This window comes from Nomascus leucogenys, chromosome 3, assembly GCF_006542625.1.
Source record: "Nomascus leucogenys isolate Asia chromosome 3, Asia_NLE_v1, whole genome shotgun sequence".
Taxonomy (NCBI): Eukaryota; Metazoa; Chordata; class Mammalia; order Primates; family Hylobatidae; genus Nomascus; species Nomascus leucogenys.
Genome location: NC_044383.1, coordinates 44,685,255 through 44,706,889, shown reverse-complemented (window position 1 = coordinate 44,706,889; position 21,635 = coordinate 44,685,255). Strand labels below are relative to the sequence as shown.

General features: G+C 41.8%; 2 protein-coding genes across 3 annotated transcripts in view; one reads left to right on the top strand and one right to left on the bottom strand.

The window, feature by feature from the left end:
- STAMBPL1 (STAM binding protein like 1) overlaps positions 1-21,635 on the top strand; it is a 96,847-nt gene that overhangs the window by 48,044 nt on the left and 27,168 nt on the right. The gene's annotated exons all lie outside the window — the stretch shown is intronic.
- The window catches only part of ACTA2 (actin alpha 2, smooth muscle), a 54,629-nt gene continuing 41,821 nt past the window's right edge, over positions 8,828-21,635 (bottom strand). For both annotated transcript variants that reach the window (XM_012505699.2, XM_003255183.4), the window contains exons 3-9: positions 20,724-20,852; positions 17,558-17,668; positions 15,545-15,629; positions 14,989-15,150; positions 13,276-13,467; positions 11,834-12,015; positions 8,828-9,121 (exon numbers count right to left, since the gene is read on the bottom strand). In XM_012505699.2, the coding sequence (XP_012361153.1) occupies positions 8,978-9,121; positions 11,834-12,015; positions 13,276-13,467; positions 14,989-15,150; positions 15,545-15,629; positions 17,558-17,668; positions 20,724-20,852 (1,005 nt within the window). In that variant the 3' untranslated portion in view covers positions 8,828-8,977. The remainder of the gene's footprint in view (positions 9,122-11,833; positions 12,016-13,275; positions 13,468-14,988; positions 15,151-15,544; positions 15,630-17,557; positions 17,669-20,723; positions 20,853-21,635) is intronic.

The window sequence follows — 21,635 nt, the reverse complement described above, 5'->3', positions numbered from 1 at the left end:
AAAAAAAATGAAACAATTAAGAACTTCCTTTGATTTTCAATGCTAGTCGGTTTGCACACAGTGCCTGACACCTCATATGTATTTATTGTAGGCTGAATTGTGTCCCCCAAATTCATGTGTTGAGGTCCTTAACGCCCCAGTACCTCAGAATATGACTGAGTTTGGAGATAGGGTCTTTACATAAATAATTAAGTTAAAATGAGGCTAGTAGAGTGGGCACTAATCCAGTATGCGTTGTTTCCTTATAATTAGAGATTAGGACAGACATACACAGAAGGAAGACCATGGGAAAACATAGAAAGAAGACTGCCATCTACAAGCCAAAGAGAGAGAGAGAGAGATCTCAGAAGAAACCAATCCTGCCAAAACCTAGATCTCAGACTTCCAGCCTCTGGAACTGTGAGAAAATAATTTTCTGTTGTTTAAGCCGTCTGGTCTGTGGTATTGTTTGGCAGCCCTCACAAACTAATGTGGTACTCGATAAATATTTGCTGAAGTTGTTTGTTTCCTTTTTTCTTACAGACTGAATTGGAAATGGCTTTCTTTGTTGTCATGCAGGGCAGAAATCATTCTTTCCGTAGACCTTGTCAGTTGTAGCAGAGCAAAGCAGAATGTTTGTGGATTATTTTCAGCTACTCAAATTGTTCCTAGTTTCTTTTTAGTAGGATTTTGCTTGTGGAAATTTGACATTTTATTTGAGGCCACATTGGTTCACTTCTGTTTTCTCCCAATTCATTTCACATTGCAACCACATCAACTGTGTTGGAGACTGTGTTATTACAATGATTTGACCTTAGATTGAGGTTTCTATTGCAAAACCAGCTGAGGAGGTCCTAAATGTGGAAAGCAGATGTTTCTCTTCTGGCATGTCTTGCAGAATTATCTGGCAAGAGAATATCTTCTGTGAAGAGAATGCTTGAGAAATGTCATGCATTTGGCAATGATTAAGAAAGAAAGGTAAACCTTCAACTCTTCGCTCTTAAAAGAATTTGGCTTGTTATTTATTGGGAAGACAACTAAGATGCAAAGAGCTTTTCTGCTCCTTTAAGAAATTTGTTTTCTTTTCTACTCTTTTGTTCTTCATAAGGCCAGAATATATTTTCTCAGGGACAGCTGATGAAAACACGATTTAGTGGCTCTTAGAGATTTAGCATACTAATGTCCAAGAAGACGTTGTTGTTTTTTAAACTATCAGAAGGCAGGTCTTCATTTGGACTGCTACAACAAAAATATCATAAACTGGGTGACTTAAACAACACTGTATTTCTGTCTCCCAGTTCTGGTGGCTGGAATTTGATATCTGGGTGCCAGCACAGTCCAGTTCTTGATGAGGACTCCCTTCCTTATTTGCAGATGGCTGCCTTCTTGCCCTACCCTCAAATGGGGGAGAGAGAAATCATCTCTGTCATATCTTTGCTTATAAGGACACAAGTCCTATCACGAGGGCCTGACCCTACCTTCATGACCTAATTATCTCCCAACGCCCAACGACCCCACCTCCAAATATCATCACAACGAGGATGAGGTTTCAGCATATTAATGGCGGGGGCACCAACATTCAATCCATAACTATGCGAGTGCCAACTAGCTAGTTTCTTGTCTTTTTTCAGTGCCATATGGAGGCTCTGCTGTACATCTTCTGAGATCCCATAGTTACTATATTAAAAAGTACCATTCCGATGAGAATGTGAATAGCTTTTTTATATTACCTCTGATCTGGTGTGAAGATGCCTTCAAATAGATTTTAAGAAATTACTCATTAAAAGGATATTTTTCAAAAGGAATTGCCAGTTGATTAAATCATACTGGTATTAAATTTTACCTCATGGAAGAACAAACTTGTTTGACAAAAAAACATTTCTTAATTAAAGCCGTATATTTTCATATTAGTAATGTTGCTATATAATTATATTTTTAATTTTATAATGTTTTTGTAATTAAAGGACTTAGTAAAATCCATATTCCTGTATATGTTTGAATAACCAGACAGAGAAATGGAAAAGGGAAAGAAAATCCAGGGAAGGGAATATCATTTGGAAAGGAAGCCTTTGATACTCTTAAGGTCTGTCACTACAGCTTGCTGGATTTCAGGATGGGGATAGGAGATGCAGAACACGAGAGAGGAAAAAACAGAGAAGGACTCTGGGGGAGGGAAGGTAGATTAAGAGCATTGCAGACTGGCTTTATTTAATTTGTTTGTTTGAAGTAAATGCCTTGACATTATCTGGATGACAAGACATTCTAAAACCAAATGGAGATAATTAGATTTTTTTTTTCTCAATCAAGGAGGATTACTCGTGCGTCTCTATCAGGTAAACAAGAGATGGCAGTGAAAAATTACGGTTGTTTACATGAGTTAGTCATTGTCTCACTGGGTCCCAGATGTACCAATGAAATGCATGGTGAATTTGTATTCTTGAGCCTGAAGAGGAGGTTTAAAAATTCTCCTCTGCACTTTCTCCAAGAGAAAAAGGCATTTGCAGATGGATTTAAAAAGAAAAAAAGCTCAATTATGTTTCCTCCTAATATAAAGGCTGACAGACAAGGAAGGCAAAGCAAGCAACTGGAAGACATTTGCTGTGCTCTTGACTTTGGGAAAGACCATGGGCAAATTATATCACTTTTAGGGAATTTAATTTCCTTACCTACAGAAACAAGGCATGTGAATCAACTGATTCAGCAGGCTGTCTTCAGCAGTAAAATTTTGTACTTATCAAGGTTCTTTCCAAGGCAGTATGTTTTTTATTTTTTAAAAATAACTTATTGAAGCTCAATTCACATAACTTAAAATTAACCATTAATGTGAACAATTTAGTGGCATTTAGCACATTCAGTGTTGTGCAACCACCATCCCTATCTAGTTCCAAAAGATATCTGTCACTCCAGAGTAAAACCCCTTGTCCACTGTACTAGTCTGTTTTCACCCTGCTAATAGAGACATACCCGAGACTGGGTAATTTATAAAGAAAAAGAGGTTTAATGGACTCACAGTTCCACTTGGCTGGGGAGGTCTCACAATCATGATGGAAGACGAAAGGCATGTTTTACACGGCAGCAGAGAAGGGAGAATGAGAACCAAGCGAAAGGGGTTTCCCCTTATAAAGCCATCAGATCTCATGAGACTTATTCACTACCACGAGAACAATATGGGGGAACCACCCCCATGATTCAGTTATCTCCCATTGGGTCCCTCTCACAACATGTGGGAATTATGGGAGCTACAATTCAAGATGAGATTTGGGTGGGGACACAGCCAAACCATATCACCCACTAAGCAGTTGCTCCCCTTCCCTCCCTCTCCCCCCAGCTCCTAGCAACTGCCAATCTGCATTCTATATGGATCCATCTATTTTGGATATTTCATACAAGTAGAATTGTACAATATGTGAGCTGTTGCGTCTAGCTTCTTTCACTTAGCGTATCATTTTGAAGGTTTATCCATGTTGTAGTGTGAATCAGTCCTTTATTCATCTTTATGGAATAACATTCCATTTATGTATATACCACATTTTGTTTATTCATCTGTTGTTGGACATTGATGGACATCCATTGATGGATATTGATGACATTTTGTTTATTCATCCGTTGTTGGACATTGATGGACATCCATTGATGGATATTGATGACATTTTATTCATCCATTAATGGACGCAATAACCAAAAAGACACTTCCTTTTTGTTATTGTGAGTAGTAGGGCTATAAACATGCATGTACATGCATTTGTTTGAGTACCTGTTTCAATTCTTTTGGATCTGTACCTAGAAGTGGAATTGCAGGGTTATCTGGTAGCTCTAGGCATAGGTTTTTGAGAGACCTCCAAACTGTTTTTCACAACAGCTGTACCATGTTATATTCCCAACAGCAACATATGAAGTATCTGATTTCTCTACATCCTATTACGGCCATCCTAGTAAATGTAAAGTAGCATCTCATTCTCCTTTTGACGGAGCAATATATGATCAGCTTAATTCCTCTAAAGTCAAATTTTAATAGTAAAATAAAGTTGATGATGAAGATGTCTGAGGCCTCCAGAATTCACTCACTCCAATCACTCTTAGTGTTGTGGGACACCAGTCTTGAGTCTTTATCAAGGTCACTAGCACCATGTTTAGAGGGAGAATTTATTTTTGTCAAGGATAGGTCAGCTGTTTCAGCTGGGTAGGATTAGAAATACAAAAAGAGAGCAACCAACAAAAGGCACTAGTCATAGCACTTTGGAATACTACTCTTGCTTTCCATCAAAGTCAGTGGTTTAAGCATTCATAAGGAAGAATACTATGTTGAGGCATCTCTCTGAAATCACAGACTTTTTTAAATCTTAAGAGCAAGAGCTCATTCTAAATTTGAAAAATAGAATTTACTTGTTTAATATATTTTTGCCTGAGTAGGCGATGTCATTTTTTTTTTTTTTTTAAAGGAAGGCTTGAAGTTACATGATTTTAGGTCATTTTGTAGGGAATTTCAGGTTGTGGCATATGCGGAGAGGTCTTAAAGGAGGAAAAATAATTGATTCAATGAAAGGACAGAGGACTAAGGCTCAAAACTAAATGTGGAGGGAAAGAAACAGAAGGCAAGAACTAAGAAGAGTATAAAAAGAACACCTTTTGATGTGGTGTGTCTGCAGTACCATATACTTTTCTCCAAGGATAAGGAAATCTGCTTAAGGACCCCTGAGTTTTAGGCCTCTGGAAAACTGTCATTAACCTCATGATACAGAAGCCTGTTCCATCATCAGTTTTCCTTGAGGAGAGCATTGTTTCAAACCCAGACAAATAGTAATCATTTTTATTCCCTTTAGCCCAGAAGGAGCTAGAAATTGCTCTAAGGAGGATATTCTGGGAGAGCTACAGCCTCCATGAATAAATTAGACTGAGAGGTGGTGATGTTTGCATGTTCATTTCCCAGATATGAGATGAATAATTTAACCTGAAAGGTGAAATGTTCAGGAAAAGCAATAATTTAACCTGAAAAGTGAAATTCTCAGGAAAAGCAGATGGTCCAGAGATGCCATACTTCTCATTCAACATTGCCTCCACTGCTTGAAATTGGTGTCTGATTTTTTCATAGAAAAAATGTTATGAATATTACTTTGGAAAATCATAGTGAAGTCATGGTCACACTTATGTGTGTGGTCCAGTTCTTTGGGATTCCCTTTTTCCCAGGTATGCAGCACTCTTACATCTCTGGGCCTCTGCTTGGAACACGTCCCATGCAGGTCTACTTCCCCTTCCCAAACCTCAACCCCCTCTAGCCTCCAGCCCTTTTTTTTGTCTACTCAATTCTTACCCTTTAAGCCTCTGCTTAAGCACTGTCTTCTCAGGGATGCAGCCTCTCCTGAGCCCCTGGCTATAAAAGCCAGTACCCCATATAATTCTTCTTTTACAATGTGCCCAACTCCTTATTTAATGCCCATCTTCCTCACTCGGCTGCAGGTTCCATCCAGGCAGAACCTTGCCTAGTTCTATTTCCTTGACACTGCTCTCTGTCCTAGCTCATAGTGCTTTTCAGACATTACTGAAGTTGACTCTGCTCTACCAGGAATAAACATTACTTCATACTCTGATAAGGAAGAACCCTATCTCAGGCTGCCCCATTTTCTCTCTCTCTTTTTTTTTTTTTTGGCTGTCTCTTTCTGAATAAGCTGAGCTGCACTGCAGCAGTGGCTTCTGGTTGCCTGCGAGTGTGTGTTGGTCCAGACAGCCTCCTCCCTAACTACAATCAGACGTTCTTCTCCAGGCTGTTCTGTGTTAGAAATTCTTCTAAAGAGAATTTCCTAGCTGCACAAATGATACTACATTAACAACAGAGGATTATTACTATTATTATTATTTTGAGGCGGAGTTCCACTCCTTTTGGCCCAGACTGGAGTGCAATGACGCGATCATGGCTCACTGCAACACCTGCCCCTGGGTTACAAGCAATTCTCCTGCCTCAGACTCCTGAGTAGCTGGGATTACAGGTGCGTGCCACCACACTTGGCTAATTATGTATTTTTAGTAGAGATGGGGTTTCACCATGTTGGCCAGGCTTGTCTTGAACTCCTGACCTCACGTGATCTGCCTGCCTCAGCCTCCCAAGACAACGGAGGATTATTTTTAAGTAAATAATGCCTCTTCCCACACATCTGCTCACAGTAATGGCTGCGTGATGTGAATTAATGTCATTAGAAACCCATGCTGTCCTCCAGAGTTGCAAAAGCCTGTCATGGGAAAATTCTGTAGTCATAGAAGGATGTTCCCCTCCTTTGAGAGTCTGGTTTGCTATTGTTAGAGGAGAGAAGAGGATTCAGAAGGCTGCCAAACCTGTATGTTGCTGGTTTTATCTCCTCTGGAGATTGGTGTGATACTCATGAAGGGGACCCAGCCACCTGTGCAAAGCCCAGCCCTTTAAGTCACTGGGCATCTCGTGGAATCAGGGGATGAATTACTGATCGCTGACTGGGAGGAGGGTGCTTAGGCACTGCAGTTCAGTGGCTCACAAGGAGCGAATATTTCACTAATGCATATTCAGTGGGTGGTTCTGGTTTGCCTGATTTTTGCCTCTGGGCATGGCTGTTTCAGCCTGAGAGACTGTTCCAAGAATGTTTCTTTACTAGAGAGCTCATGCCGCCTGGTGGTAAATATGAAGTACAGCAGTGCAACAGACCAGTTTTACTCCAAGGAAACCCTGTAGAGATGACAGCAATGGTTGGTGATTTCTGCCTCAATTATGAAAGTGATCTGGTGGCAAGTATCTGCACACTAATCCTTAAGTTTAAATCTAGTGGCTATGAAGTGCCGCTGCCTGGCGAGCATGAATTTGCAGCTGGAAGATTTCCCTCAATCATATTCCAGTGGTTCTTAAATTTTGATGTACATAAGAATCACCAGGGAAATCTGATTGAAGTTCAGGTTTCCAGCTTCAGCTCCAGAGATTCTAGCTCAGCGGGTGTTAGATGTGACCCAGGACTCTACCCATTTAAAATGAGCTTCCGATGAGGTTGGTCCATGTAGCCTATTCTTTGGGAAATCCTGGCCTAATGGCTAAAAATATGAATTGGAAACCAAGCACAAGAAGGAGCAACCTGATACTTCTGCCAGCAGCATGACATTGGGCTGCTGCTAGCTTCAGTTACTCTTCTGTAAAAAGGCAGTAATGGCCAGGTGCTGTGCCTCACGCATGTAATCCCAGCACTTTAGGAGGCCAAAGTGGGAGGCTCATTTGAGCCCAGGAGTTCAAGACCAGCCTGGGCAACATGGCAAGATCCCATCTCTATTTTTTTTTAAGTCAGGCCAAATTCATAGGGCTGTTGTAGGAGAAAATGAGATCCTAATATAAAGAGCTTGATTCAGGCTCTGGTCATGGCAGGCACTAGTACATCCCAGCTCTTATTATTTGTAGTATTAATCCTAATTATCTGCAAGTTACAGGGCCAGAGAAGACTAGCGGAGTTCGGGTTTTCTACACCAAACAGACACTCAGTCCTGGGCCTGGAGGTCTCTGCAGTGAGGTGCTGCCACAGACAGAGCCACCTTCACTCTTCAGGACAACCAGTGAGTGCCGACACACACTATGCACTGGAGGGCAAGCAGCTCCCAGCTTGGGAGCAACTGAGGATGGTGAACAGCCTGGGCAAGGAGTGCTCTGAGGCTAAGAACCTGAACAGCAGGGTCGGTATTTTTTTTTATATCTTTGTGCCTCTCTGGCCAAATGGAAGTTGGTAGCTCTCCTATGCAATTGCATTTCTAGAGCAATCTCTGTCTCCTCATCTATAAAGTGGGCTGATAGTAATACTTCCCCAGATAGTTGTGAAGAGCAGCTGAGAGATGATATGTGTAAAACCCTTACCTGATGATTGATACTAATAGTCCTTGGAAAGTATTGTTCTCTCTCTCATTCCTTCTGGCATGAATATATCCATAGTATCCTTTTCAAAGACAGATAGATCAAGAGAAGGGAAACAGGTGGTCCAGATGTGTAGTGAGATTTTAAGGCAGTGTTTCTCAATGTTTTTAAAAAATCCATGTTTCCCTCAATAAACATAAAAGTCAGACCACCTGTTTCTCTATGTATATATGTATGTGTATATATATATAAGTTTAATACATAGTATATGCATTAAAAGTCATATCTTGTATATTAAAAGTCACACACATATATATTTGTATACGTATGGGAAATGTATCTATATGTGTGTGTGTGACTTTTAATATACAAGATATGACTTTTAAGGTATATAGGCACAGCGGCTCATGCCTATAATTCCAGCAGTTTGGGAAGTCAAGGGGAGAGAATTGCTTGGGCCCAGAAGTTCAAGGCTGCAATGAGCTATGATTACACCATTGCACTCCAGCCTGGGCAACAGAGTGACACCTTATCTCTAATATACACACACACACACACACACATATATATATACACACACAGATACATATATATATATACACACATACATATGTGTGTGTGTGTGTGTGTGTGTGTGTGTGTGTGTGTGTGTGTGTGTGAATTATTTTCTTTTCACCCATCAGGTTACCAGTACTGGGGTTATGAGTGTAAAGTAATATAATCACTTTGCAAGTTGTGAGGTACTGTAGATTATCCCATTGATACACTTTAATCCATGTTATTTTTTAAAATCTCCAATGTATTCTCAAATTATTCCTCTTTACAGAACCGAAGTGCAGCTCCCCACTTTAGGTAATGTGATTCTACCCTTTGCCTGAGAAACATATCCATCCTAATTGCCATGTGCTCAGCTGGACCACTAGAGGGAGCCATCCTGTAACGGGTGAGGTCAACCTATCAAATGGTATCAGTCGGGTATTGTTTGGAGGCCAACACAAGAAGTTACCAGTAGCCTATTTCAGATTTATTAAAAAAACACATAGGTAACGAGTCAGAGCTTTGGCTAGGAATGATTTGGAAAAGAACTGAAGGCATAATTCCACAGAACATTCACAGTTGTGTGCTAGAGACAGAGAGGAGCAGGAAAGTGTTTTAGAAGCATTTGCGGTGGACAATGGAAGGCCCGGCTTCATCGTATTCCTGTTTGCTGATCCACATCTGCTGGAAGGTGGACAGAGAGGCCAGGATGGAGCCACCGATCCAGACAGAGTATTTGCGCTCCGGAGGGGCAATGATCTATCAGTCAAGATGAAAAAGAAGGGTCATTAATGTCATCATTAGTGCAGTCGTTAGTGCCGTAGGACAGAGCCTGGGTGTTCTACCATGGCCTAGTTTCTTGTTCAGCAGGGACACAGGCTTGTGTGTTAGATGCCAATTGTGTCCTAATTGTGTCATGTTCTTGGCAGGACCGCCAGAGGGAGCCACGGATTTAGAAATTCTTCAGTAAGCACATTTGTTTTTCTCATCTGTAACTCCTTGACCACATTATTGAGCAAACTGAGAGTTGGCTCCAAATCCAGCCATGGCCCCCACTTAAGAACCCTGGCAATGCCTCTGATTTCCATGAACTCTGCCTCAGAATTCAACACGACACACTTTCTGTAGAAACAAACCCTAGCCTATTCAAAGGAGAAGTTTTAATTGTGCTAGAACTTACTATACAAATGTGTTTCCACGTGGTGAAGTGAACTACCACTTTTCACCCAGATGCTCTGTTTAACATTGGGGGACTCAGGGTCCCCTGCTGGGGATATTCCCTTGCAATAGGTGCCTCTTAAGCTGCACTGGTTGGCCTTTCCCAGTGCACAGGCCTAACCTGCAAGGCATGCTCATGTTTATCAAATAAATGAATGGTTTAGGCACAGAGAACAGTGAAAACTGTGGCTAACCAGTTTAATCTTTATCTTCTGAGCTCTGCTTGAGCATTTACTTCTTAATACAAAGTACTGATATTTACTGAACATGTAATTATATGCCAGACACTATGCTAAGCATTTTACATGTATTATCTCATTTGATTCTCATAAACATCTTGAAGAATAAGTCTTAAATTACTCCCATATTACATATGAGGAAACAGAGGCTGAGACAGTTTAAGTAACTGGCCCAGGTAACACCGGCTATATCAGTGTCAGATCTAATATTCAAACCTGGGTTCTCCCAGGTGGTTTTTTGTTTTGGTTTGGTTTTAAAGATAACCTTTTTATTTTGGAACAATTTTAGGTTTTCAGAAAAGTTGTAAAGAATTTAATATAGTTTGGAGGTCTCCTCCAAATCTCATGTTGAGATGTAATCCCCAGCGTTGGAGGTGGGGCCTGGTAGGAGGTGTTCTGATCACGGGTGTGGATCTCTCATGAATGGCTTAGACCATCTCCTTGGTGATAGGTGAGCTCTTCTTCTGAGTTCACATGAGATCTGGTTATTTCAAAGTGTGTGGCACCCTCCCCCCATCCGTACCCTCTCTGTTGCCCCTGCTTTTGCCAGGTGAGGTGTCTGCCCCTGCTTTGCCTTCCACCATGATTCGAAGCTTTCTGAGACTGAGGCCTCCCCAGAAGCTAATGCTAGAGCTATGCTTCCTGTACAGCCTGCTGAACTGTGAGCCAGTTAAACCTCTTTTCTTTACAAATTACCCAGGTCTTAGGTATTTCTTTATAGCAATGCAAGAACAGCCTATGACAAATTCTATGGGAGTTCCCCTAGGTCTCTCATCCAGTTTCATTTTCGCCAAATGTTATCATCTTATTGTCCCAGGTTTTTCTTGGTTCTCTATACTATCTATCTCACTACATCGGGGCCCAGAGTTTCACATTCATTTCCATTCAGGAAACCAAGTTTAGAGAACTAGGAACTGCCCAACTCTAGCAATAGCCTCTTTCTGTTATCGACCCTCACGAGATTAACTCAGTAGTGAGCCCAGCTGCTGGCTTCATTCATCTCCCTCTGGTGTGGAAGTAAGGGGGATAAGAGCTGATCAGAATGGCATCCAAGAAACACAAACCCTGTTGGAAAACAGTCTCTCTTCTCTCATGCTGAAGTCTTTTAGGGCAGGACTAGCCAGAGCCCATCATGGAGAGAGAAAGTGTGCATGTTTCAGTCTAGCATGCTCTCAAGTGTTAGCTGCACACTCCTTCTAAAAAACAGAAGGGAGTACAAAGAGGAGAGAATTTGTTTAAATACCCACGTGTGTGAACTGCACTAGAATTGCCCCTCTTTTTCCTGTGACATGGGTCAGAGGGTCCCAGGTGTGGCCTTCTGACTTCAGAGAGTGATAATAGCCTTTGAGAAGTGACCAGCCACAGGTTAAGTTTGCCTCCAAAGAATTTTCTCCATTTAATCCCTGAGTTCCCTTCACTAGGGCTCAACATTCACACCACATACAGGGGTCCTGGGTGGCTCAGGGACTGAGCTTGGTCATCCTGGAGTCATTCTGTGCTTTTGAGCACCTGTACCAAAAGATGTGCTAGACAGAGGAATGAAGATAAAATTTGAATTCCTGGCCACAGGATTGAGGTTAGTAGTGGAAGAAGAGTATAAGCTCCTCCTAAATCTACAGTGTTTGAAGTTCTTCAGAAATGAGTCTAGGTCATCTGTATTTTTAAAAAATGTGTTACATGCACGATGCACTATTTTTTGTGTCGAGAAAAACAACAAAATGTGTATTTTAAAGAGACATAAGCATGTGGGGAGCTCTGTTGACCTTGACTGCAGCTACTGAAAGTAGCTGATAGACAAGGATAAATATAGATCAAATTTTGTATAAAGTCACTCAATTTTTCTTATGAACTGGATTGACTTACATCCTGTAAGATATGAGATTTGTGTCCACTACCTACCCCTAAAGCCCACAGTTGCATGTCACCAAAATACAGTCTCTGAAGAGTTCTTATCTGTGGTTATAGGGCTGACACTGCTGGCAGCATTGCCACCGGGTCTGTCACTGAACAGTACCTTGATCTTCATGGTGCTGGGCGCTAGGGCTGTGATCTCCTTCTGCATTCGGTCGGCAATGCCAGGGTACATAGTGGTGCCCCCTGATAGGACATTGTTAGCATAGAGATCCTTCCTGATGTCAATATCACACTTCATGATGCTGTTGTAGGTGGTTTCGTGGATGCCTGCAGACTCCATCCCTGGAAAAGAGACACAGGCCATGGTCCTTAAGTGGGGAGTAAAACCCAGGCTAGACACGGAAGACCAAACTTGAACATCTGGATGATCTTGCAGTAGACTGAGGGTGGGAAGACATAATAATCTAGGAACCACCTGTCTGAGAGACCAAAGGGCCTTGTTATGCTCTGTCTTTCTGCCTCCCTTCTAATGAGGAAGGCCTGCTGCAGCATCCTGAGGTGCAGGCTACAACAGGTATCACTGATTTTTTAATAGACTCACTACTCACTCCGTGTGGTTTAAATAAGGGGTGAAGCCTTCCGATTCCCTGCAAAGCTTCCACGCTGAGCCAATGTTGCAGCAACTCTTCAGAACTCTCCCAGGTCTCCATTTAACAGCTACATTGCATCTGCCCCAGCCCCCAAAGCTAATGGGGCTGGATTATCAGGGAAATTTTTTATCCTATTTAGACAAAGTCTCCTTTTTCCAATCTTGCTAACATTTTTTTTGGGTGGGGGTGGGGGTCTGGACTTTTGTTAATTTCTGATGCAGGTGTTTTCAAAAAACCTGTAGGTGCCCTTTCATCTTCTGCAGTGCTGTGATGTAATGATAACGTTAACAATACCGCTACCTGATTATTAATTACTAGTGATATCTGATAATTATTGAATGCTTGCTTTTGCCAGGCAGTGGGCTAAGTGCTCTTTATCTATCTCCTGTAATTCTCACAGCCATCCTAGGACGTAAGTAATATTACAGTCTCCACTTTATACATGAGGAGACAAGTTGGGAAGGTTAAGTGACTTTCCCAAGATCAAGAGAACTAAGACTGAAACCCAGGCTCACCCCTCTCAGAGCCTGCCTCTGTAAACAACTGTGCAAACCTGTCTCTCCAAGACTATGTGAATGTAGGAACAGACTCACTTTGAGTGCTCTTCTATTTTTCTCTCCCCCAGCATTCCCAGATTCTCAGCATTCAGCACACCCTTGCTACCCTTTCCACTGTCTCCAAAGCACAGGCATTATTTAATTCTTTCATCATACACCATGAATGCTTTGGGCTTAACTGCAACATAGATAGATAGTGTTTTCTTAGGAAGAAAACCTCTTTCCTGGCCTCATTATGTCTTCTCACCTTGAAAATGTGGCACTTTCCCTTTTTCTGGTTTAGAAATGCTTTTGGTCTTGGGGCAACCGTCACTTGTCTCCATGTTCTGGAGGCTGGCTTGATACGGAAGAAGACAATGACTCCCCTTCCCAGGAAAAGGGCGTTTGTTGCCTACCGATGAAGGATGGCTGGAACAGGGTCTCTGGGCAGCGGAAGCGCTCATTTCCGATGGTGATCACTTGCCCATCAGGCAACTCGTAACTCTTCTCAAGGGAGGAGGAGGATGCGGCAGTGGCCATCTCATTTTCAAAGTCCAGAGCTACATAACACAGTTTCTCCTTGATGTCCCGGACAATCTCACGCTCAGCTGCCAACCAGATACAAACATTGTGGCAAACATTAGGGTCTGCACAGGTGGTAAAGATTCACCTGCCCTACTTCAGTCCCTCCCTCAAGACATGTGCCATCAAAAAATGCGTCAGTTCAATATTCTGCAATCCAAAATCCACAATGATAATGATGTAGTAGGGCCACCAGGGAACCACCTCTGTTCCTAGCACAGTGTCTCATGCATAGTAGGCCCTCAGTATGCGTTGTCTGGGAAATGCATAACAAGAATAAAATGAGCTAGCTAGAGAAAGGCACACAGTAGGGGATCCTTTTGTACCTAACATTTTTTGGGGTGGGTAGGCAGGATAACTACTCTGTGTTAAAATTATAACAAAGTTTGTTATATTGTATTTTCAGTTAACCAGGATATCTTATGCTGAATCAGCTCCTCAGGGGCCTCACAATTTTCAAAAAGTCTGAGATCCTGTTGCCTGGGCCAGTAGATAGCAGCTCAAACCTTTGGCACATTTCTCACCCTCCAGGAAAGAGATGGTGCTGTCTCAGGACCAGGCCTAGTCCAGAAGGTTTCAGCAGTGCATACTGAACGAGATATGGAAGAAGTGGGCAGGCAGAGACCTTTCAGACTTCTGCTCTCTGAAGTTCTAGGGGATTAATTATATCTGAGGCTCTAGGAGTCTTTTAGAGGCATCTTGGGATTCTTTGTAGGGAGCAGAGGAGGAATGCAATTATTCAACTTCATATTGCAAGTGGAGACTTTAACATTGGCAGGGTTCAAGTTTCAAGGCTCAAATTTGGAGTATAAAATAAGCCTCAGGCATGTTCAGAAACCTAAACTTTTGGACAATACCAAATTGCTAAAGGGAGGGCAGGTAGCTGGAGCCACCAGCACTGAGGACATACCATGTTTCTGGCAATGCTGACACTTTCCTCTTGTGAGGGAGGACTGGGTGCACCGGCTTAGAATCTGAATACACATATGTCACTGTGTTAGCTATTAATATGTATCACTGTTAATAACTAACAATTATTGAATGCTTACTGTATGTCGAGTATTCCACATATATTCTTCCATTTAATACTCATAACAATCATGTGATATAGGATCTATTATTATCCCCATTTTACAAATAAAGAGACTATGGTTGGTTAACTTGTCCAAGCTCACAGAGCTACTGAGTAGCAGAGTTGGGACTCGAGTCCTATCACAATGCCTCCTGCCAATCACCACACCATGCCATCTTCAGTCTCTGCACAATCTTCTTCTATTTGCTAGTGGAGGGGATTAAAAAAAGATCAATTACACAACACTGACTAATGCATAACACTGGGTGTCTATAACTGTTCTCCTCAAGGAAATAGTGTAATCATTTTGCAACTTCACATAGCAAAGAAAGATGTGCTTTGCTCTGTGCTTTAGAGCCAGGCCTTGCCATTTGCAAATCTTTATCCCATTATCTCCTTGGATAGTGAGGATGGTCCTGGAAGTTACTGAGCAACACACTGCTCTCCTCTCCCCCTTATCTCCCACAGGCCTCACCAGTAGTAACGAAGGAATAGCCACGCTCAGTCAGAATCTTCATGAGGTAGTCAGTGAGATCTCGGCCAGCTAGATCCAGACGCATGATGGCATGGGGCAAGGCATAGCCCTCATAGATGGGGACATTGTGGGTGACACCATCTCCAGAGTCCAGCACGATGCCTGGGAGACAATTGGGCATGATAAGTCACCATGGCAGCTGGCATGTGGTTACTTGCTGGCCAAGTAGAGGGAAGCCTTGGGGGAGAGGGAATTTCCGAGCTTCTTATTTCAAAAGAGAAAACAGGTCATGTGATAGGAGAGGTGAGGTGGGACAGGGCTCGGGGAAGATGGAAAAAAGGAAAGAACAGGAAGAGGAAAACAGTAGAAAAAAGTTCTGCTAGAAATATGAGGTCAAGGGCTTATTTTGAACACGAGAGGAAGAGCTCTTAGGGCTGGGTTCAGCCGTGTCCATTCTAACTCAACCCCAGTCCGTCACCCCCACGTGTTAATGACCATTCAATCCCATCTCTGGCAGTGCGCTCTGACCAGCTTCCTGTGCCTCCCAGCCACCTACCAGTTGTGCGTCCAGAGGCGTAGAGGGACAGCACCGCCTGGATAGCCACATACATGGCTGGGACATTGAAAGTCTCAAACATAATCTGCAAAGCAATCCAAAGAGCTGAGTTAGTGAAGGTGCCCATCTGACAAAGAATGGTCAGGAGAGCACACCTGGTTGATGGATGCAGAGGGGCCTGACCTGTTCTGGGCAGAGGAGGCCAAAGTAAGGAGGTTCAGAACAGCCCTGGTCATGTAAAGAGGAGAAATGAAGGTGTGAATGGGGAGCCATCACATCAGTGGCCTGACAGGGTGGGGAGGGGAAGAAGGAATGTGCACACAAGGTTTGGCCAGGGGAAAGGAAAGTCTAACTTCTGGCTCTGGTCCTGGCTTTGACTAATAGTCACCAAACTAATAGTTGATTAATAGTGGCTTCATTCCAGGTCTCTTAACTATAAACAGCGGAGGAATTTGGACTAAATGAGATCTCCCATTTTTCCAGTGCAGACATCCCAGGGCTTGTTAACTGTCAAAGCCAGAAGAAAAGGAGAAGACAACATCCAGGTTTTGATTTCTCTGGTAGAAAGAAAGAGAACTTTTAAATCTGAAGCTCAGGCTGGCTAGGATTAGCCCCATTTCTGTGATTTGCCTGAGGTTCTATTTAATCTATTCCACTTTTTTATGTAGTTGCTGGGTCAATGCTAACCCTAGAATCTGAGGCCATTCTGGCTGCAGTGGGAGAGACCCTGATTCCTGGAAGACAGGACCTGCCCACTGGTAATAGAGGACCACGTAGAATGTCAGTGCCCCAGTTGGTGCAGTCCAGGGACAAGATTAGAACCGAGCCCCTCCAGGTCACTTGTGAGAAGTTTGTGCATCAGGAGATGTCCATGGGTCTTCATTTCTCCATCTGTAAGACCCTTCCTACTCTACTAACCAGAATGTCTGACATCATTTGCTAGCGAGTCATAATTTCCAACCTTTTTTTTTTTTTTTGCCTCCACACCACTGACAGGAACAATAACTCATCAGAAGCAGCATCTCTTGCGACATGCAGTGATTCCCAGGCCCACAGATGTTCCTCTGTAGAGAACAAGTGCTAGTGGGTTGGTGCAAGCACCAGGAGCTCTTCTGAGGAAAAGGCCTTGCAGTTATTTACATTTATGATTCTTCAATGCTGGAAGATCATGGATCAATCCCAGGCTCTTCCAGTTCTAGCTATGTGACTCTGGGAGAATCACTTAATGTATCTGAGCCTCAATTTCTTCATTTATGTAATCAATGTAATCATAGTTCCTGCTTCACATTTCTAGAACTTAAAGAGACAATGAATGTAAAATGTTGAGCCTAGTACTTGACCATAGCAAGAACAGAATTGACATTAGAAGTTATTATTTAATAGCTCATCCATACTAGAAAACTCCTGTGTCTGGTGGACTGGATGGGATTCTATTGTGAGGTCTTTAGCTTCAAACAAGTAATAATAATGACAATAGTAACTATTACTTGTTGGATGTTTATTAGGAACCATGATACACATCTGTCATTTCACCTCATTAATGTTCACATCAATCCTTTAAAAAATGACAGTATTAATATTACTCCCAACTTATAGACAAGGAAACTGAGGCTCTGAGAAATTAACAGGGTTCTTTAAGGTCACATAACTGATAAGTGGCAGATCCAGTTTTCAAACCTAGATATGCCTGACTCTAGAACCCAAATTCCTATTTTATGTGATGCTGCATTATGAAGTGACTTCTCCTTAGACATTTTAACTTAAACGTGGCCCCTTCTTGATGAAATCTTTTAAATTTTCTATTGCTTTTGGAGGCAAAGGGCTGGTCCCTGCAGGAAGGATGCAAGTACTTTCAAGCTGTTCCTGTCCTTTGGGATCCCTGAGTTCATTGAAGGTTGTCAGTGTGTTGGTGGACTCCCAGCTGTGGCCTTCTCTCTGCTGTCCTGCATAGCCTCCTTCTAACAGAACTTTCCCCAGACCCCAAAGTGTTGTGTGCTGGGGTAGCATAGTTACCTGAGTCATTTTCTCCCGGTTGGCCTTGGGGTTCAGGGGCGCCTCCGTGAGCAGGGTGGGATGCTCTTCAGGGGCAACACGAAGCTCATTGTAGAAAGAGTGGTGCCAGATCTAGTGAGTTGGGGGACAGAGGAGAAACACAATGATGTGCTGTCATGAGGCCCTGCATTTCCCAAAAAGGGACCAGAAGCTACTTGAAACCAAGACCAAAGGAAATGCTACAAGTACTCATCATGTGTCCATGGTTTTATAGATGCAGAGACTGAAGCTCAAAGTGTGTGAGTACCCTCCCAAAGGACTCACATCTACTAAGTGACTGAGCAGAATCCCTAATCCAGATCTGTGAGGCAGGATGGTATAGTGGTTAAGGGCACAACTCTTGATCAAACCTTGGGTTCAAAGCCCAGCTCAGACACTTCTTAGTTGTGTGAGCTTAGGCAAGTTTTTAACCCTTCTCAGCTTCAGTCTCATGATTAGTAATAGGGAGATGAAAATAATTAGTGCGTACCTCATTGGGTCTTTGTGCAAATAAATAAGGTAACCCTCGAGTTATTGTTCAGCCCAGTGTCTGGTCCAGAATCAATGTTATTATTATTCAACTCTATTTTCTTGGTTCTCTCTTCCCATTTTAATGTTCATGGGAAAATGATTTAATTTTGTAAATAAAAAGACAAATGAATGTATATATGAATAAGTGATGCTTACTTGAAAACCTAATTGACACTTTTAATGCTTCTAGAGAAGTTGCCCTTTGCAGTGTAGGTGAAGAAGAGAACAGGGCTCCCTGACTCTTGCCTCCATCATCCTTTTTGCTCTCGAGGGATGAGAAAAGCTTCTTCTATCAGCACACTCTGGATCTTCCACTCACAGTCAGACATTTGGCCTTCAGGTGTTTCCAAAAGGCCCACACCTGTGTATAGTGTGTCTATGTGAAGGTACTTTGGACATAACTACATTTGCTTTATGGTTGAGCACTTTCTTTAATTCCTAGATGCTGAAAAGAACAAACCATTGCAAAAACGACTAAATTAATTAATCTTTAAAAGCATGAAAATTCTCCACCAGAGCCAGGAATATGAGATTCACCCAAAATCAAAACAGAGCAAAACAAGAACTGCTGGTGAAAGCTTATAAATTAGCTAAAGCAAGATTAGCTTTAAAGACTATGTTATTCCACTCTCTTTTGTTTTGGATTTGTGGTTTATAGAAGGGAAATGAAACTTCAGAAAGTTTTGTTTCTTTGGTGGAGTGAAAGCAGCAGACTGCTCAAAAAATCCTGCCAGTCACAGCAAGCAACCCTTCTCCTTCTCTCTCTCTTTCTCTTCACCCCCACCAGAAGATACTTTGAATTTAAATTTTAGAAATAAGGAAAGTTTTTTGTTCCAATAGTCTCTCTCTAGGAGGATACATTCTAAGATGTTGTCAGCTCCATGGAGAAATTCTTAAAGAATATTTTCCTATTGATAGTGGTATCTTTTTCTCTGTGCACATTGCAATCTTACCAAATCTAGAATCCTCAATTAAGCAAACCTACTGATATGAAATTTTTGTAGAAAGATAGAGCTTGGAGCATTACTGCTGATAAATTCTATGTGTTTTTCTTTTAAGTGATAAATTGTGTGTGTGTGTAGTAGTAAATTCTATGTGTATGTGTAGTAGGTAAATTCTATGTATTTTTCTTTTAAGTGATAAATTGTGTGTGTGTGTAGTAGTAGTAATAGTAGTAGTGAGCTGATAGATAAATAAAAGACCAGATGTTGTGATTCTGATATATCTTGCTGTATTTAAATTTTTTTATGTCACTTTCTCATTATTTCTTCTATTTTTTTTCTGATCACTGGTGTCTGTAATGTTTAATGACCAAACATCAAAATCTTAGAATTTAGCTTTTCTTCTCCTTAGCTCTTTTATAAGTGTCTGGGAGATAAGGCCTCATGTAATGCAACACAGATAAGTAATTTTTAAAATATTTATCGTATAGCTTTTTTCAGTGGCTATTGTGCTTCAGTGTGTGGAGAGGCATTCAGAAATGTACCAAATCTGCAATGTTACAGTCCTGTTTACTATAGTGAAAATAAAAACATTTTTAATTTAGATGTTTAGAGTGAGTTAATGAAAACCTTTCAAGAATGGGTTGTTTAAGGCTACTCCCAGCATTTCAAGCCCCTTTAGCTGTACTGCACTGAGAGGGATAACCATGCAGCCCCTGATGAGAATGAAAGGAGGGTTATTCTCTGAGCTGCTGCTCATGCACTGCTTGTCCTAGGAGGGCAACCAAGTTGACATGAGCAACAGATGATTAATTCCCTGCAGTGGCAAAGGGCTACTCTTCTCATCTACAGAACTATCATCCTCTAATTAGTTAAACCCTAATAGGCAAGGACATTTTTTTCCTTTTCTTTAGAGACAGAGTCTTGCTCTGTTGCCCAGGCTTCAGTGCAATGGTATGATCGGCTCACTGCAGCCTTGAACTCTTGTGCTCGAATGATCCTACCACCTCAGCCTCCTGAGTAGCTGGGACTACAGTTGCATGCCACCATACACTGTTAATTAAACTTTTTTTTTTTTTTTTTAAGTAGAGACAGGGTTTTGCTATGTTGCCCAGGCTGGTTTCAAACTCCTGGCCTCAAGTGATCCAAAGTGTTGAGATTACAGGTGTGAGTCACTGTGCCCTGCAGGATTTTTTTCTTCTTTTTTTTGAGATAGGATCTCACTCTGTCACCTAGGCTGGAGTAGGATCTTGGCCCACTGCAGCCTCCATATCCCAGGCTCAAGTGATCCTCCCACCTCAATCTCTCAAGTAGCTGGGACTGAGGTGTGTGCCACCATACCTGGCTAATTTCATTTATTTTTTGTAGAGACAGGATCTCACTATGTTACCCAGCCTGGTCTCAAACTCCTGGGCCAAGCGATCCTCCCACCTTGGCCTCCCAAAGTGTTGGGATTACACGTGTGAGCAACCTTGCCTGGCAAGGGAATTTTTTTTAAAGAAACACTTCAGGATTTTTTTTTTCAATGGGTAATAACCCAGAATGAACATTAACAAGTAAAAGTACAGTTGAGCAATGTGAGCCAGTTATTTCCCCAGCAGTAGTGTGGTGTTCTGTATCAGGGAACACAGGGATTATGCATCCTGAGGGCCCAAGCTGCAGAAAACCTCCCATACCTTTTCCATGTCGTCCCAGTTGGTGATGATGCCGTGTTCTATCGGGTACTTCAGGGTCAGTATTCCTCTTTTGCTCTGTGCTTCGTCACCCACATAGCTGTCTTTTTGTCCCATTCCCACCATCACCCCCTAAAAAGGTTCAACACATTATGAGTCAGCATCTCCCAAAACTTGTGAATCAATTACAGCAAGGCACAAAAGGTTAAATCATTGAGATGGAAAGTTCCTCTTCCGATTATCAGCAACAATAAACATATTGAGTCTCATTGCCACTATGCTTTTAAGCAACATTCTGTAGTTGATTGGAAAAAGACCTGAATTGCCTCCAAATAACAGGAGATGTTGGGGCAAAGTCAACTTTACTTTGTATTTTTATCTCCTATGTTCCTTGATGAGCTTTTTTAGGACAGAGATCATGTCTGTCTTGTCCATCACTATAGCAAATTGCATGGCACATATGTGGCACTCAATAATTATTTGTTGAAAGAATGTATACAATTTTACATATTTGGTAAATGGCATTTTGTGTCTTATAAGTCCTTTAAACTGTACTTTTAAAGTCATCACCTACCCAAAAGAATATGAGCATTATTTTCTAACTATTATAAGCAAAAGCGTTGCATCTACAAATAACCACTTGAGGCTTGATTTCTAATGGATAAGTTCATACCAATCAACTGTGAAGGCATTTGCCTAAATTAGTCAGCTGCATTTTTTAAAAAAATCATTAAGGTGCAATTCTTAAAAAATTATTGTTACTAGATTTTAAATTGCACTGGAGTGACTATTTTAGAACTACAAAACAGCCATGGCTACTATGGACCCAAAAAATAGCAGCTTGTGCAGAATATCTCCACTGCATAAAGATCAACGAATTCAGACAGACTACATTCATTGGGAGAGGTTTCTATT